Source organism: Plectropomus leopardus, chromosome 17 (assembly GCF_008729295.1).
Source record: "Plectropomus leopardus isolate mb chromosome 17, YSFRI_Pleo_2.0, whole genome shotgun sequence".
NCBI classification, from domain to species: Eukaryota; Metazoa; Chordata; class Actinopteri; order Perciformes; family Serranidae; genus Plectropomus; species Plectropomus leopardus.
The window spans coordinates 12565443-12582945 of NC_056479.1; the positions used below are offsets into that span (position 1 = coordinate 12565443).

The 17503-nt window shown below is 37.9% G+C and overlaps 2 protein-coding genes and 3 non-coding genes across 5 annotated transcripts; all 5 read right to left on the reverse strand.

The window, feature by feature from the left end:
• Positions 1–1054: 1054 nt before the first annotated feature.
• LOC121956673 (apoptosis regulator BAX-like) lies at positions 1055–4710 on the reverse strand. The gene is made up of 6 exons (XM_042505027.1): positions 4638–4710; positions 3695–3743; positions 3442–3600; positions 3181–3316; positions 2556–2660; positions 1055–2445 (listed from the first exon to the last, which is right to left on the reverse strand). Exons 1-6 carry the CDS (start codon positions 4708–4710, stop codon positions 2347–2349), a joined length of 621 nt encoding a protein of 206 aa, XP_042360961.1. The 3' UTR covers positions 1055–2346.
• Positions 4711–8105: 3395 nt separating this feature from the next.
• rps11 (ribosomal protein S11) lies at positions 8106–10496 on the reverse strand. Its single transcript, XM_042505028.1, has 5 exons — positions 10423–10496; positions 9787–9927; positions 9486–9561; positions 8712–8841; positions 8106–8300 (listed from the first exon to the last, which is right to left on the reverse strand). Exons 1-5 carry the CDS (start codon positions 10435–10437, stop codon positions 8177–8179), a joined length of 486 nt encoding a protein of 161 aa, XP_042360962.1. The 5' UTR covers positions 10438–10496; the 3' UTR covers positions 8106–8176.
• On the reverse strand, positions 8405–8489 carry LOC121957347. The gene has a single exon (XR_006106764.1). It is a non-coding gene; the product is annotated as a small nucleolar RNA SNORD35 (small nucleolar RNA).
• LOC121957329 lies at positions 8950–9033 on the reverse strand. Its single transcript, XR_006106747.1, has one exon. It is a non-coding gene; the product is annotated as a small nucleolar RNA SNORD35 (small nucleolar RNA).
• LOC121957346 lies at positions 9630–9714 on the reverse strand. Its single transcript, XR_006106763.1, has one exon. It is a non-coding gene; the product is annotated as a small nucleolar RNA SNORD35 (small nucleolar RNA).
• Positions 10497–17503: the final 7007 nt, after the last annotated feature.

Genomic DNA, 17503 nt, shown 5'->3' on the forward strand with positions numbered 1-17503 from the left:
AGAATCCCTTGATGAATGACAAATTAAAAGCTAGGACTTATTCTCTTTGAGCTACTTAAAATACTGCAGTGCCTGAATTTTCAGGACATTTGCAGGTGATATTCATGACCCCTTGTGGTTAAGGTGATCCCCTAACTGCTCAGAGTTCCTGCATCTAAAAAGGCATTGCATTTATTTATCTAAAAATAAGGCCTTAATTAGTAGTAAAACGTAGTAAAAACGTAATAAAACGTAGTAAAACATCTTTCAAATGTTAATGTTACAACAAGGGAAGTAGGATTTTACAAATCTTTTTTTTCAGACATTACATAGTAAAATCTCAAAATAGTAGGCAACACTAAAAGCTCGACAGCCCTGAAATCGCCATTGCCAAACACACCAGACTCCATACAAACAAACTGTAATTTTAGTGTGTGTGGAGCCAGCATATTGTCACACCTCACTGGGTGAATTAAAGGTTTATTTCAACCAAACCAGAAATGGTGATTGTTGGAACAGTGGAGAGACAAATCAATTAAGTTTTTTTGAGTTTTGTTTTGCTTCTCTCAACTTCAAAGTGTTTTATGATGTTAAAATGACTGTTTATTTAAATGTAGTCCAGTGGGTTTGACGATAATGAAATTAACCTCTGTAGACATCCTTTGCATAATGTTGTCAAACACTTGTATTAGAAATCGGCGCCTGTCTGTCACAAAAGCACTTTTGGAAGATGTTCCTTGACGGTGTGCATACTGCCCATAGGAATTACATCGCAGCCTGTTTCACTGCTGCTGGCAGCTGCAGTCTCGCTCAATACTGGACCAGTTTTAAAAAACTGCTGCTCACTTAGACACAAAAACACTGGAAAATAGGTTCCAGATTGAAAAGTACTCTAGTCACCTTTATGTTAAAAAAAAAACAAAACATTTTTTATTACAATAAATATTTGGGTAACTTATCCCAAAGTAAATAACTGATTTTGGATTTTTTCAATCTTACTTGCATTAATAATCAAACACTTATGGTACTGCTGCAACCTTGTTATTTCACTAATCATACATCTCCATAGCCACAGTCAGAGTTAAAAGATTTATTTCCCATATTCCAACAGACAAGAACACAGCAAAAAAGATTTTCAGGGGCACTGGAAACTAATTTCAGCTTTACAAATGTGATAGAAAAAGTTGAAAATTTGAGACTATCAAAGTGATTTCATAGTAAAAAAAACAAAAAAACAAAAAAAAAAACAAGGCACTGACAAACAAGAAAAATGTATCAAAAGACATTTGCTGTTTTGAAAAGATTGCAGTCTGAATATCTCCAGTAAACGTACAGTACTTTGAATATGTGTGAAGTGAGGTAAGCATTTGAGAGGAATCCGATACTTTCTGTGTCTGCAGTGCAACATCTCCCACTGTCCACAGGAGACGTTAGTTCATCAGATGTGGCTCAATTCCCAACAAACAGTAAGTGGCAGGATTATTTTTTTAAGTGGCAGCCACATAAAGGTCACAATGCTGGTCAAAACGGCTGAAAGGAGCATATGATTAAATCTTATCTAATTTTCAGAGACAATGTGACTGTTTTACCATGTGACGAATCATGTTGAATGTACACAAAACTTTGTACACAAGTTCCTGTTGTGGCACTTCTGTTATCCACTGAAATAAGGATGAGCTTTGCATGTAAAGGGAGAAACCATTCGGAAGAGTAACTCCTCTTCGTGTAGATAATCTTCTTGGTAAATCTGACAACAATTGTTCCCAAAAATATCTTTTTTTTTTAAAGCAGATCATTACAGTTTTACACCAGAAAACACTCACAAATACATTTGAAGATTGAGTCTCTTAGAATACAGACACCATGATGAGGTGGATGGAGATAGAGGGAAGATCAGAAAAACAATCTGTGAAACGAAAATAACAATGCATAAAGGAAACTCCAACTTCAACAAAATGATTCAGTCCATATATCTTTCAGGGTAGAGAACAGGATGCAGTAGCTTTTCTTTGTCTGTACCGAGTAAAAAATAAATTACTTAAAATGCATTCCCTGTTCAAGTCTGACAAACTCTCCACCCCCCAGCTCTGTGCATGTAAAAACGCTCTTCTCGCTTCCTCAGTGGCACAGGGATCATGGGTGCAACAGTGCGTACAGTCTATCTCCCAATCCTTGGAAATGAAAGGGAGGCAGAAACAAAGACTGTCTCTTCGTGTCCAAATACAAGCTCTGCCTGTTCAACTTGTTCCATCTGCCATAACTTCTTTCTGTTCTCCTTCAGATGTTCTTACATGTTCTTGTTCCCGTCCCCATTTCCCTCACTCGTTCTTCTTCCCATCTTTCACACGTCTGCTCTTCACAAACCCCTCACATCTTTCGAATCACTAGAACAGTGGTGAGAACACCTGCCAGGAAAACACCCACAGTCTGCCATGTGGGTGTGCCAAAGTGGGACCAGATACCATCCTAAAAATACACAATATATAAAACAAATACAAATATCAGAAAATAAACAATCAGAAGTGTGATTACTTATAAATGATGAGTGTTTTTCCATTTGTGGGCTAGTTTCTTACCCAGCCACCTTGCTCCCTGATCCAGTTGATCAAATTTTCCCGGAGGTAGTCCATGGTCCAGCTGATTATGGTTCTGATGATATCAGGAACTTGAGTCACAAGAGCCTACGAAAGTGTAAATGGGAGGTACTTCAGACATACTGATTTTGTTATTCAATCATAATTCCATAATATAGAGTTTCCACACATTTTTACCTATACATTTTCAAAACTTTTCCATATCTTATCTATAACATTTATCCCATTCTCATGGCTTAATTTTGCATTTGCAGATAAGTAAACAGCTAGTGCTTGCTAACTTAATTCACTTGTCAGACATTCCCACCAGCAACTAGCTGCATATGCCTATAGACCAGACCAGCACACATAAGTAATTCACAAAATGTCAGTTTGTATTACAAGGAGCATATTCACACAATATTTAGACATGTTTTGGTGTTTTATACAACAGCCAAAACAAGCTATATTCCAAACATTCTGTCCATTCTCTCTTCTTTCTCTAATGTTATAACTTTTCAAGGAATTCCATGACTATGGGAACCCTGATTATATGGCATTTGTCTCACTTTTCGTCGTTTTTAGTGAAGTGAGGTAAAAAAAGAAAAAGAAAAGCATCATAACTCACTTTGATGACGAGTCGACAGGCAAAGTAGAACAGTGCAACCACCCTGCCCCAGTTGAATTTTCCATCAGAAAAGATCTCAACGGCAACTTTGATAAACATTTCCTTAGTGGGACTGAGTGAAGAGTTGTTGATCATCCTGAGGAAAACAATATTTAGCAATTAGGGACATGCTAATTACACAGCTATTAAAGGTAAAACCTTGTCATTAATAATTCTTCAGGCCTGATACTTGATGGAATAACACACGGACAGGTCTCTCACCTTTGGAGCTCAGCATTGCCATCCAGCTCATCTCCAATTTGCTGCAGGCACTGGGCAAGCCTCTTGGTGTTTGGGTCACACAGGTCTCCTCCACCCAGCTGCGCCCTGACCACTTCAGTATTGCCTTCTCCGTGCCGCTGAACCCTCTGGCAGATGAAACTACACAGACAGACAGTAGTGATACTAGTAAGTGCAACATGACGCATTTACCCAGTTCAACAATGAGAAGCCCAACTGTGTAGTGTATACTCACTCTTTTAACAAAACAGCTCCTACTTCCAGTATCTCATCTTTAGATTTGCCTAAAAGACAAAGGTCAGTATTAAATCATGCAAATACTGATACTGTTTTACAACCAGTTATCATAAGCTTTATAGCTCAACTGTTTTACTGTCCCTGAAGTGTGAATCTAAGGTCTCTTTACAGTGAAAACACTTAGATTAGCCACACCTAATATAACGGATAAGAGTAGAGTCTATGCTCACACTATCGCCGTATCCACCATATACATGTATACATAAAGCAGCGTGATACAGTACATAGTTATCAAATGTTTAGCTGTAAGTCTATGTTAAGTGTATGTACATTAGAAGGCAGTAAATGTGTGCACAGAACAGGCCAATAAAGCTAATTCTGACTCTAAGAAAGTATACTTTGTTGACAATTTCTTTTTAAATTTATACTGGCTCCTGTACTTAACACTTTATCTCCGTTATGTCTGCAGTTGACAAAGAAAGCACATGAGGTCCACAGCCTGTTAAGTTGTTTGCTAAGTTAATTGCCGCTAGGCTAAGATAATTTGACGAAGTTAGTCAACGGTGTTGCTAACTTATATAATACTAGACGTCTGACGAGCCCGAGAGAAATTTGACATTGTCGGAGTGAAAGGACTTCTAACATCTTTGTTTCGGTCTTGTTCAAACATATTTGCTAACTCATTCTTGTAAAGCTATCAGCTAACCAAGCTTCCTATTAAAACGCAGAGCAAGTGCTGCCTAGCTAACGCACGGCTAACGCTCAGGTTAGCTGTCTTGCTAACCTCAGTTCAGCTAATGTTCCTGCTAGCAAGAAAACGAGAGACAGACACAAAACAAGTGATAATTGTAAACGTGCGAGATTGTCTGTGTCCACCACACCGCTGGCGACACTGTCACAGCCCATTTAGTTTAAAAAATACTGATAATGCTAGCTGGTACCTTGATCGCCTCCTCCCGGGTGCGATGCCATCTTGCTGTCTGGTTTATTTTGCGAGCGCTTCCGTACAATCATGTGACAATTGTTTGTGTTAACTGACAACCGAGGGCGGCGGCACTGCTGATTATTTACAATGTGTAAAAAGAAATTCAGTGTACAGTACATGAAATAAATCAACGATAATAATATTATTATTTTAATTATTTTTTATAATAATGATAATAATAATGATAATAATAATAATAATAATAATAATAGATATTTAAATTGTAAACAATAAAATAATATATACACATTCATGAGTAGTTTAAAGGTTAGTACGTTAGCCCTCCGAAACGTGGACTGACATTAATTTCTTGTGCTGCATTCAGATGCTTTTCAGAAGCATTTAAACCTTTAAAACTGAGATTTGTTTGATTTTTTCAAAACCATAAACAAAGGGCAACAAGCAAGAAATGTATATATATATGCATATACATATACTGTGTGTGTGTGTATGTATGTATGTATGTATGTATATATATACATATATACAGTTGCAAGAAAAAGTATGTGAACCCTTTGGGTTTACTTGGATTTCTGCATAAATTGGTCCTAAAATGCGTTCTGATCTTCATCTAACTCAAAACAATAGACAAACACAGTCTGCTTAAGCTAATACTGCACAAAAATGATATGTTTTCATGTTTCTATTGAACACATGTAAACATTCACAGTGCCGGCTGGGAAAAAGTATGTGAACCCCTAGGCTAATGACTTCTCCAAGAATTAATTGGAGCCAGGAGGAGATTGGAGGTGTTGGTTAAAGCTGCCCTGTCCTATAAAAAACAGAACACACCAGTTTTGAGTTAGCTGTTCTCAAGAGGCATTGCCTGATGTGAACCATGCCTCACACAAAAGAGCTCTCAGAAGACCTACGATCAAGAATTGTTGACTTGCATGAAGCTGGAAAGGGTTACAAAAGTATCTCTAAAAGCCTCGATGTTCATGCCTCCACGGTAAGACAGATTGTCTACAAATGGAGAAAGTTCAGCACTGTTGCTACTCTCCCTCGGCGAGGTCGTCCTGTAAAGATGACCGTAAGAGCACAGCGCAGAATGCTCAGTGAGGTGAAGAAGAATCCTAGAGTGTCAGCTGAAGACTTACAGAAATCTCTGGCACATGCTAACATTTTTGTTGACAAATCTACTATAAATAAAACATTAAACAAGAATGGAGTTCATGGGAGGACACCATGGAGGAAGCCACTGCTTTCCAAAAAAAACATTGCTGCACGTTTGAAGTTTGCAAAAGAGCACCTATTCTGTGGACGGACGAAACCAAAATTGAGTTGTTTGAAAGGAACACACAACGCGTTGTGTGGCGAAAAAAAGGCACAGCACACCAACATCAAAACCTCATCCAACCTCATGGAGAGGGCATCATGGGTTGGGGCTGCTTTGCTGCCTCAGGGCCTGGTCGGATTGCTGTCATTGATGGAAAAATAAATTCCCAATTATATCAAGACCATCTGTCTGCCAACTGAAGCTTAACAGAGGACGGGTGATGCAAGTGGACAACAACTCAAAGCACAGAAGTAAATTAACAACAGCATGGCTTCAACAGAAGAAAATACGCCTTCTGGAGTGGCCCAGTCAGAGTCCTGACCTCAGCCCGATTGAAATGCTGTGGCATGACCTCGAGAGAGCGATTCACACCAGACATCCCAAGAATATTGCTGAACTGAAAGTTTTGTAAACAGGAATGGTCCAAAATTCCTCCTGACCGTTGTGCAGGTCTGATCTGCAACTACAGGAAACGCTTGGTTGAGGTTATTGCTGCCAAATGAGGGTCAAGTTATTAAATCCAAAGGTTTACATACTTTTTCCACCCTGCACTGTGAATGTTTACATGTTGTGTTCAATAAAAACATGAAAACATCACTTTTTGTGCAGTATTAGTTTAAGCAGACACACACACACACACACACACACACATATGTCCAGAAACCTACAGTATATTTATGATTATAATCTTTATATGTTTTTTAATGATGTATTGAATAAATGTATGTATGTTTTTAATTTTTACATTTTCTTTTATATTTAAACTTTTCTTTTGTTCAAATTTTCAGGTAATTTTCTTGTAACTTTTTGCTATTTTATTTTAGTTTATTTATGCAGATTTTTGGATCATTTCTTGATAAGTTGCTCATTGCCTTCTTACCCTGTTACAGTAATACTTTATCAGTTTGTAGTCTTACACCTCTTAGCAGTTGTTTGACTCTGTATTTCAGGGATTTACAATATAGGCAAGATAACATTTTTTTTAAATCATTAAAACACCTAAGGATTTCCTAAATGTGTTTCTGTGTGTGCTTTAATATTTTGCCTCAATGAGGACTGTTTTACCCAGATTTTCTACTTTCGCTTACATGTTGTTTGTATGTTCTCCCCTATAGGCACTGCATAACAATGTTTGCCAAGCAGTGGTATAATGTAATGAAGTAATAATTCTTTGTTGCAGTACATTAGTATTTTTGAGAGTATCTGTACTTTACTGAGTTTTTATATTTCGGTCATCTTTCACTTTTACGCCTATAAATTTCCTAAAAAGACTATACTTTTACTCTACAACATTTCACATACACATTTTCATTACTACAAACAAGGGAAGGAGGGACCGAGAGAATGTGAGAGAAGAGAAATAGATTTTGTTCTTTAAATCCTTTCAGTTGCACAAAGACCTTGTTTTTCTAGTGTAATATAGATTCCATTTTCCATTTTTAAGGTGATGTACATGTTACATAAAAGTACACTTCATTATCCTTATACTTTTAATTTAAATACTTAAGTACATTAAATATAAAATTACTTTCAATTTATATACAGTACATGGATAATTTCAGGCTTTTACTCATCATGTTCTAATAGCTGACTAACACCTACCAATGTCATTTTCCTGGATCATATATATGTATTTTTACTCAAGCATGGCTCTCAAGTACCTTATCCACCACTGTCGCCCAACTGGAGAGAGGGCCAGCGTCTTTCCACAAGTCCCATCTCTTAATAGTTCACATCATATAGTGTAACTAACCTTGTGACACCAAACATCACTTGTACTCACTGTATCTGTAAATTACATATTTTATAATTGATACTGTTTAAAAAACAGAAATATCACTGTCAATTAGTAAAAGTCATTAGTATGCTGTATATTGTTCCAAATCCAACCACCTCGTGCATTTGAAGGAACCTGTGACATTAATCGATTTAACCAAAAAAGCAGATTATTATTGATGACAAGGCCATCATTAAACCTGTCACTCACCACCTAGTAATATGCAGTGTACTAGTACATCTCATTATTATGCATGAGCAATAGACTGAATATGCTTCAGAAATGAAAAAAATATAACGGAGCAGTGCCGATTACTTGCATGTATTATATGGTGGCAACTCCAAAAGGGTTAATAAACAGAAAAGGCATTTTAAACAAGATTTTCTTTATTTAACTGTGACACCAGTTAGCCAACAGACTTCATTGTTCACTTTCAAACCTAAAACTTCTGGAACTGCTTCTTGGCTCCAGCAGCCTTTGTCACTTTGAGGACGTTGAACCTCACGGTCTTGCTGAGCGGTCGGCACTCTCCGACGGTGACAATGTCTCCAACTGTGACGTCTCTGTAGAGAAACACAAGATCAAGACATTAACAGGTGGTTGGAGTATCTCTGGAAAGGACCAAGTCGAGAAATATTTAGCTTTGTTTGAGCAGGAGGTGTGAAGCTAAGCTGCATCAGTGTTTGCCAAAGGCAGTGTCGTCAGAGCTTCTTGAGCTTGGAAGACCATCGTGAGAAAAAACATCATTTGCAGCAAACAGTGATCTACATTTAATAACATCACATGAACTGACATTTAGACAACAGATCTATTACGGAGGCAAACTACTAACTGCACTATTTTACAAACTCGATGCATATAAATTTCTTGTGAAATATCCAGATTTGGGAGCACAAACCCAACAATTTATGACTGTTCCATGTTTTCTGTGACTTTAGGAAACCTAAATTAGAAGCACATGATTAGCATCGTACCTGAAGCAAGGTGACAGATGGACAGAGATGTTCTTGTGCCTCTTCTCAAAGCGGTTGTACTTGCGGATGTAATGCAGGTAGTCACGTCTGATAACGATGGTCCTCTGCATCTTCATTTTGGTCACCACACCTGCAGACCGCAAACAAAGGGAATTTGAATATTACAGCCGTGTGCAGCACCTCTCTATGGACATTGCAGTGAACACTCCAATTAATTTATTTGTGTAAGAATTGTCACTCCACAACATCAGTGTTGCCATTAGGCACTGTCGTCAGAACCCAGAGGGCTTGGAAGACCATCGTGAGAAAAACATCATTTGTAGGATAGTGACAATAAAAAGGAGAGTTGATTAGAAGTTAATGGTAAATCAAGCTGTAAAGACACTGTTTATGGCTTGAGAAGTGTCACCTGTCAAAGGATGTTAATTTGAAGTCAGGATAATGGTTGAAAACTGAGGCATCAACACTCACAGTACTGAGGGTGTACATTGTAATCCATTGCAACTCACATTTAGGACTTAAAATCACCAACCTGTACACTATGTAGTCCTATTTCTTACCAAAAGTATCTGTAATCATGTGATCTGATATTATATTTCAGGATTGAGAAAGAATCACCATCATAGTACAGTTATGTATACTTTGAGGTACTGATGGGTCACTTTCAGAATATTATAACAGTGCTGTTTTAACAACAGCACATTTTCCGTTGCAGCATCACAAGCCAGTGCCACTGGGCTAATGTTTTATTATACTTTTAAGTGTTAGACTTACCAGAGAGGATACGGCCACGAATGGAGACATTTCCGGTGAAGGGGCATTTCTTGTCAATGTAAGTGCCATCAATAGCCTGGTGAAAACAAAGATAATGCTAGTGTCATCACTGCACATAAACCATAGCTGTAAAACTTAATTCCTGTGTCTGCATCAGCAATGCCATAAGGCACTTTCGTCAGAACCCTGAAGGCTTGGAAGACCATCGTGAGAAAAAACATCATTTGCAGCTAAAAAAGAGAAAAACAGCTCAGGTTTTCTGCATATGTTTGGATACTTTTCTTTATAAATTCTGATTTACCTCTCTTGGGGTTTTGAAGCCCAGACCCACACTCTTGTGGTAGCGGGGGAGCTTTTCCTTGACCTCCTTGCCACCATCTGCGACCAGAACACGCTTCTTGTTCTGGAAGATGGTGGGCTGTTTCTGATAAGCCCTCTCGGTCTGTGAAACAAGGAGATTAACAAGTTAAGACCAAGTAAAACAGAAAACGTGACAACTTCACCATCCACACTTTCCTCTACTGGGAGGACCCGTTCACATAACACCACCCGGTCTCGTTTCATTCGCTAGTTCTGTATTGTCTACCTCCTATGATCGTCCTTAACCAAAACGACATGTCGTTAGGCAAGTTATAGGGTTATTGTCTTGATAGAAATCGCTACCAGTTGCAAACAACACAAAACAAGTCACTGTTAATGAAGGGAGTTAACTGCTAGCAGGCTAAGCTAATCAAGTTAGCACTCCGGCTAGTTACACGAGGGTATGCAGAACCGCAACAACAAATGCCAGATGTAACCGCCTCACTGTGGGTTAAACTGGCTCAGGGACGCGTAAGAACACCATATAAAGACACATACATAACATATACCGATAAATATCTTTATTTGAGTGTAAAAATATCGATTTAAAGTCACCACGCCGTTTTCCTGAACGTACTTGTGCATCCGCCATCTTTGCCTGCCGAGTCGTAAAGAGGCCTGAGGATGCGCGCGACGGACGGAAGACCACGAGACACGGGAAGTGACGCTGACGAGAAAGGCGAGGCTAAAGTAAAATAAAAAAAACTTAACAATTATCATAATCTAAAAACATTAATTTAAAATTGTATATAGATACTCCCCGCTGAAAAATAACATGTCATTTTCCCCAAATATGAGTAATAGATGCATTTTTTGTAATTGTAAATAACAAACGATTGAACATGTTTTTCACTATAATACATCCATGGTTTTTGTAGAGTGTTTTCATGTCACCTCTTTTTGGTTTGATTTACAAATGTAGTTTTAAAAACGGTTTCAAAAGATGTCACTCTTACAAAACAAGATCTATTACTACAAATCACAGCTTCTTAGCTGATGAAAAGTATGTAATTAATTAGATTTTTTATTTTAGCAAAATATGGTTTAAATAAAAAAAAAAAAACATGACAACAACTGAAAATTTAAAACTCATCAATTTTGAATTGGCAAATTCCATTAGATTATTTAGACACTTCAGTTTAATGACTTCTTTATAGGAGACCCTTTTTTGTTATTTGTCTTTATTTCTGCCACATTTTATTCATTATGCGAATTAAATTTATTTTTTCATTATAAAATATGGAAATTAAAATATCAAATGTACATGTGCTTAATGTGACAATAGGGTTTGCGAGAGAAAAATAATCTAAAAAAGAAAATGAAAAAAAGAAGTTTGGGCAGGTAAACATAAACATCTGACCACTATGTAAATGTAAACTAAATATTAGTCAACAGGCTGCTGGAATAAATATGGATTTAATCACTCAAGAGGCTTGCTAAAAAATGGCTGCAATTTAATATCTGCTCTGAGCACCTGAGGAATAAGAACTTAATTGTATTGGTAAATTTAGAAGAAAATGGGTTTAACTTAATGTTTATCAAGGTGATGCGATCATATGGGGCACTAAAAAAGTAGGTTTTTCATGTAAATTGATGGTAAAATGGATATACGAAACTGCATCTACATTTTCCCTTCAAGGTCATGATGGATTGTTTCTGGCAACCTAATGAAATAACCTTTGTAAGAAACAATATTTTACTAATGGATCTGATACTGAGTAAGAAGCAACCCAACAATACTGTTGTGGCAACAATGATGAATTAGTAAAGTTATTCCTTAAACTGCTGTCTTTCTCACTAAATTGCCATACCCAATTACAAAAACAATTATACAAAATCAGTCCAAGCATAAGTAGTACCAAGACATACAATGACATACAAGTCCCCCTTTCACCCCTCCATCCTGATGCATTGAGTCCTGACGTGTGGTATGGTCAGTTTAAAACAATCAATTGATGGAAATCTGGAAAAAGTAGGCTATGCCCCCTCCATATTAGACCATTGCATGGAAAGACTATTAATTAGCTAACAGTGATCACATGAAACTAAATAGTTCCCTCACACTATATGTCCCAACAGTATTGGAATATGCTGAATTGACAGAGATGTAAAACAAACAACAAAAACAACAACAACAAATAAAAAAAAAAGATTTTAATCAGGATTTAATTAGGATTGAAGATACATCAAATTTAAAATCACAAGATATTAGGCACCATGCTTATTCACATCAGACACATTTACACAGAACTATACATTTTAAACCTAGCCATGATTATAGCTGTAGAAATAACACATGAGAGAGTGTTTGATTAAAAAAATAGTATATAGTTTATACAGTATAAGATGAAATATCTGTTTTATCTTGGAAAACTGGACATACATACATTAACAGAAACTTTACAGTGGGTCCACAGCGCCCCCTAATGTTTCATAGGTTCACATCATTTTTGCCCCATGTATGAAATATGTCCAGCAGATGGCGACAAATAACTATTTGATGTTAGTAAGCAATCAAGACTTGAGATCAACCGGTGAAACAGAGGCTCAACAGAGGAAATCTGTGAAAATGTTAGACCTTTTGAACTAGAGGTTAAAGCCTCCTCTGGTAAACTTCTGTAGTGATACAATACATCATGTTAACATTATTACACATTGTCCTGTGGACACATACATGTGTCAAATATGTTATTCTGTGACCTAATGTATGTATTGACAATGGAAGCTTTGCAAAAAAGAGGCTTATTTACAACAGTAATGAATCAAAACCTGATGATAATGCTCCAATCAGGAATGTGATTGAATGACTGGATTTCCAGCAAGTGTGACACTAACTGCTCACAGGATAATTGTAGAGAAATTGTAGCCCCACACTCTTTATCTGGTCTTAGTAATGTGAAACTATATTTGTTACGCTGTCAGTGAAATGAAGATACACAAGTACCTATGATTTTGGCAAACCAACCATATGCTCTAAAACTCACAATGCAGAATTTAAAGTATTTTTTACAATTATGAATATACTAGAAACCTAAACAAATAGCAGTGTTTAATAAGACTTCAAAGTAAAAAAAAAAAAAAAAAAGTCCTCCATTCTTTATTATAGTCTTCTAACATGATGGCCAACCTTTGAAACAGGTTAGCCACAGGTGACACAGCCCCCTCAGTAAGAATATGTGCAATTGTTCCCCTCAATAAAAACATGAAAGTAGCCGTGGACTTTTACTTTGATTTTTTTTAAACATAAACTGACGCAGGAAAAAAAAGCTGTTGCATAAAAAAATCACCAGAATGCAGGAAATTAAGTGTCTGACGTTCATGTCATTTATTGGGATACCCATTAGCTGTCGCTATTTTTCCTGGGGTGCAAATATTATATATAATATCTTCTTTACATACTTTTTTTGGCTTTTTCAACTTTATTTGATAGGACAGCTATAGCATGAAAGGGGGAGAGAGAGAAGGGATGACACGCAGCAAAGGGCAGAGGGTTTTAAGTGAACCTGCAGGACTTTGTGCATGGGATGGTCGCTCTGCCAGGTGAGCTACTGGAAGATACTGATGCTCAAAATATTCTGGCAGAGGGAGCCCAAAGCCCTAAATTCTTCTATGTCACCTCCTCCCCCTAAATGTTGAAACAAAACCTATACTCTTGGGATAAGAGATTATCAGAAAACAACACGATTGATCACTGATATGAAGCTATGTGACGCTGTGGCCACAGAAAGATATGACCTCCTTCTTTTGTACGGTGAAAGCTGTGATGATGCTCAACAGTGTCTCATATCCAAATAAACACATGCAAATACAAACGGCTTGTCTGCATCAGCTGAGCCATTTGCATGTGTCCTTATTTTAGCCTGAGAAGATGACAGCTTCTCTGTATGGGAATCACTACCCCCCCCCAGCCCCCCATCCATCCATCCATCCTCCTCATTCTGTCTGCTGAGTGCCATGACAGAGGCGTCTCCATTAACATAATGATGCTGTACATGTTTTTTCCCAATGCTCCAGTGAATGTGCACCATATGGCGATGACGTAAAGAGGAGAAAGTGGTTGATGTGAGCTCAGCCGTGTAAGCAGTCCCATCATTTAATGATTAACAGGGTAAGCATCCTTCATCTGAAAGTTTGCTTTGAAATAAACCAAACATTTTCCTCAATTACAGTTTTCACTTTTGTTTTTGTTGCACTAACAAAGATCCCAGCTCTCCGCCCATGCTACAATATTTACCTAAACAGCAGTGTCTCAGCTTCTAACCACAAATTGTCCTCTTTTGTACTGGGGCTTTCCCAGCTCCTTCTCTCCATAGGCGCAGACACTGCGGGAGGGTGGGAGGGCCTCAGGATGTTCTCTGAATAACAGGCCCTCTCATGAGCAGACACCCCAGGGAGCAAGACAGCCTAGCAGGCCACCCAACCCACATGAGTACATGCATGCTCCCACAGAGTGTTTGTTTGAGGGCAGAGGTCTGATCCCTCAAAAAGTCCAAGGAACCATAATAAACCCAAGCTGACAGTGTTCAACTGTGATGAATGTGTGCTGATAGAGAAGCCAGTTAGAGAGACTGCTTGTAGTCTCTGTGTGTTAAAAAAAAGATAAAGATAAGACCATTTGAACCATTAAGCTGAAGAAATCAGTTTGTGCTCTTTAAAAAACTGAACATGTGATAGAATGAACAAAATTCATATGCATAGGTGATTGCAGGCAAATAGTTGTCATTGCCTACAGAAGTGATATGAGAGTCTGATCTTCAGTGTTTTCAGAGGGAAACATTGGTGTTACCAGGCAATAAAGCAAATACTGGGATCTAGTAAATCTAAACTGTTGTGACACAGTGGCGTTGTTATACACTATCTTGCAGCCACAGGATTTCTTGATACCACTCAGTTGAACTTTCTGTTGCTTGAAGCTAACCGGCATTACTACACCCACCATATTGTCAGATCTGTGACCAAGCAAATACCAAGAGAAGATTTTAATCTACTGCAAATACTCTTGCTGAAACATTATTTCTAAGACTGCTTTTATTTGTGCTGTTTTGTGACTTTAATTTTTTTTTCGTGACTACTTTACTCCTAACCAGGTTATCCATTATGCTATGTCTGAGGCAAAAATGTTGCTAATGCAACATTTAAAGCAACAGATGGGCTACCTGTAATAAAATAGGCTGTCTTTACTTTTACTTTTGTGGATTCTGTGCATGTTTTCTAGAACAATCACTATGCTGTTTTCCACATGGGAACAGATGTGAGGTGAAAAGTTGCATTTTGTTTGGTCTGAACACACCTTTAGTCTTCATTTTTTCATTTTTACAATTTGGGCCAACTCTTGTTATGGACTCTTAGAATTTTCTGTCTGAATCACAGTTTTAGGCCAACTGTTTGACAGTTCGATTTCTTTTATTAAAAACCTCTAAAACCAATTGTTTAATGCCCTTTTTTGGAAGTTTGATGAGTTCGTTGTACAGCAGCCCACCCACACTTGTAGTCCATAAGTCTATGTAATACTTCAGCTGGTGAAGTGAGATTCAGTGATGGAGAAGCCAGTCTCTCACGCTCTCATGCTTAATAACTCTCAATTTTCCATTTGGAGGCATTGCCAAAAGGTGAAGGTGAACAGGGATTGAGATTTAGTGCTTTCTCTGTCACAGGCCGACGACCCACACAGTGCTGTGGGGTCAGAGGTAGCGCTCTGTGTAAACAAAATTCTGTCAAGTAAAAAATGCCTGAACCAGATTTTTTAAGCATTCATGTGTCACGTATCAAAGGTCTGGATGGACGTCTCTCCTCTGTCTGTGCAGTCTATTGACCTGTCCCACTTCACATTCCTCCAGTTTGCCAGCATGTTTACCCAGTGTCATGGAGCGTACTTGCAGTCGTGCTTACTTGTGTATCTAATGGCAGGGATGTTAGCTCAGAGGGTCAGCCCAATGTGGGTAATGGCCACTATCAAAACAGAGGCCTTCTGGTGGCCCAGCGGGAGGTTAGGGCAGGAGGGGGTCGTAAAGTCCCAGGATGGACCCTTGTTCTGGGTTGTTTGGAGGCTGTCAGCAGCTTACAAACTGTTTTCCAGCAGAAACAGCAGCAGCAGCAGACCTGATGGGTTGAACAGATGGAGGCCATGTAGTGTTTAAGAGCCTGAGCTGTAACAGATAAGGATCTTCATCCTCTGGTCGGTTCTGTTAGCACTGAACAACAAGCCTCATCTAAGGCTGTGCTGCACACAGATGTAGGTTCTAGCACAAAAAATGGATAACATTTTTAAATGTATGTGCATGCATTTTTTAAAATTGTATCTATTTATCTTTCTATTGCTGTATATTAACAAATGGACTGAAATATGGTGAATACATAAATTAATGACTGAGGTGAAAGAGCTCAGATCTTTTACTTAAGAAAAAGTAGCAATACCACATTGCAGAAATACTTATACAATCATGGGTCATGCATTCAGAATTTTAAGTAAAGGTACAAGTATTAACATCACAAACATACTTAACAAACACATTAACAAAATATACTTAAAATACCAAAATTAGTACTCATAATCCAGAGTGGCACATTTCAGAATAATATAATATATTGTCAGATTATATTATTGATGAAAATATGTAAGCAACACTTTAATATTGCAGCTGATAAAGGTGGAGCTAATTCTACCTTATTTATAATACTTATAGGTAATTAAATCCATAATAACAGATATAAATCAAGTCAAATCAGGTTTATTCCAAAAGTAAAAAAAAACAAACTAAAAGAGACCAAAGACGGGAATTAAATAAAACGAAAGTAATTTAAAAATGGATAAATAATACAAAACAGCATTTCACAAAATAAAATAAAATAAAGCATGGTCAGGCTTGTCATCATAGGTGGATGAAGGTATTATGTGCTGCTGTTACAACAGACATTCTTCTAGCTGGTTTGTTTGATTTTAATATAATATAAAACCATCAAACCATCACTATTCAGCATCCTCACTGCTGGATGCACAACAGGAACACTGTGGGCTCCATCTGGGGTCGGTGCAGGGTCACTCTGCACATCTGGCCATGTCATCAGCCCTCCAGATCTGCACAAAGACTGTCAATGTTCCGGGACTGAAGACATACAACATCCTATTAAAAATATGTTCCATTACATTCAGTCAAAAACAAATGTGTATGGGCTGCAAACTGTACTGAAACATGTTGCATGTGATTTGGTATGGCCTGCTGTTGGGGTGTGGTGTCATGACTTTGTCAAAGTCAGTGAAAGCAGATATGATGGATAATAAGCATGTCAAGATCTATTTCTTTCAGGTTAGAGGTTGTGGTCACACTTATCAGTGTCTGATGACTGCAACAGCACCCTGAGCTTCTTAACTGATTTTAAGTGATTTAACAGATGTAGCTCCTGCTCTTCACTCGCCCAAACCCTTTGATTTTTGTCCCTGAAAATGTGTCTGTCAGTCCATTATGAAAAAAAATGTGGATTTAGTGTGCTGGACTTTATTCACATGTGAGTGAAAACAATCCAAAGGGTAAAGTTTCAGTGCTGCTGGTTGATTCCTGCAGATAGCCAAGACTATCAAGTACAAAACCTTGATTGATTGTCGCTCACCTGGCTTGTCTGGTAAGCCGAGAGCCGTGCAACATATCTGAGATTTGCACGAC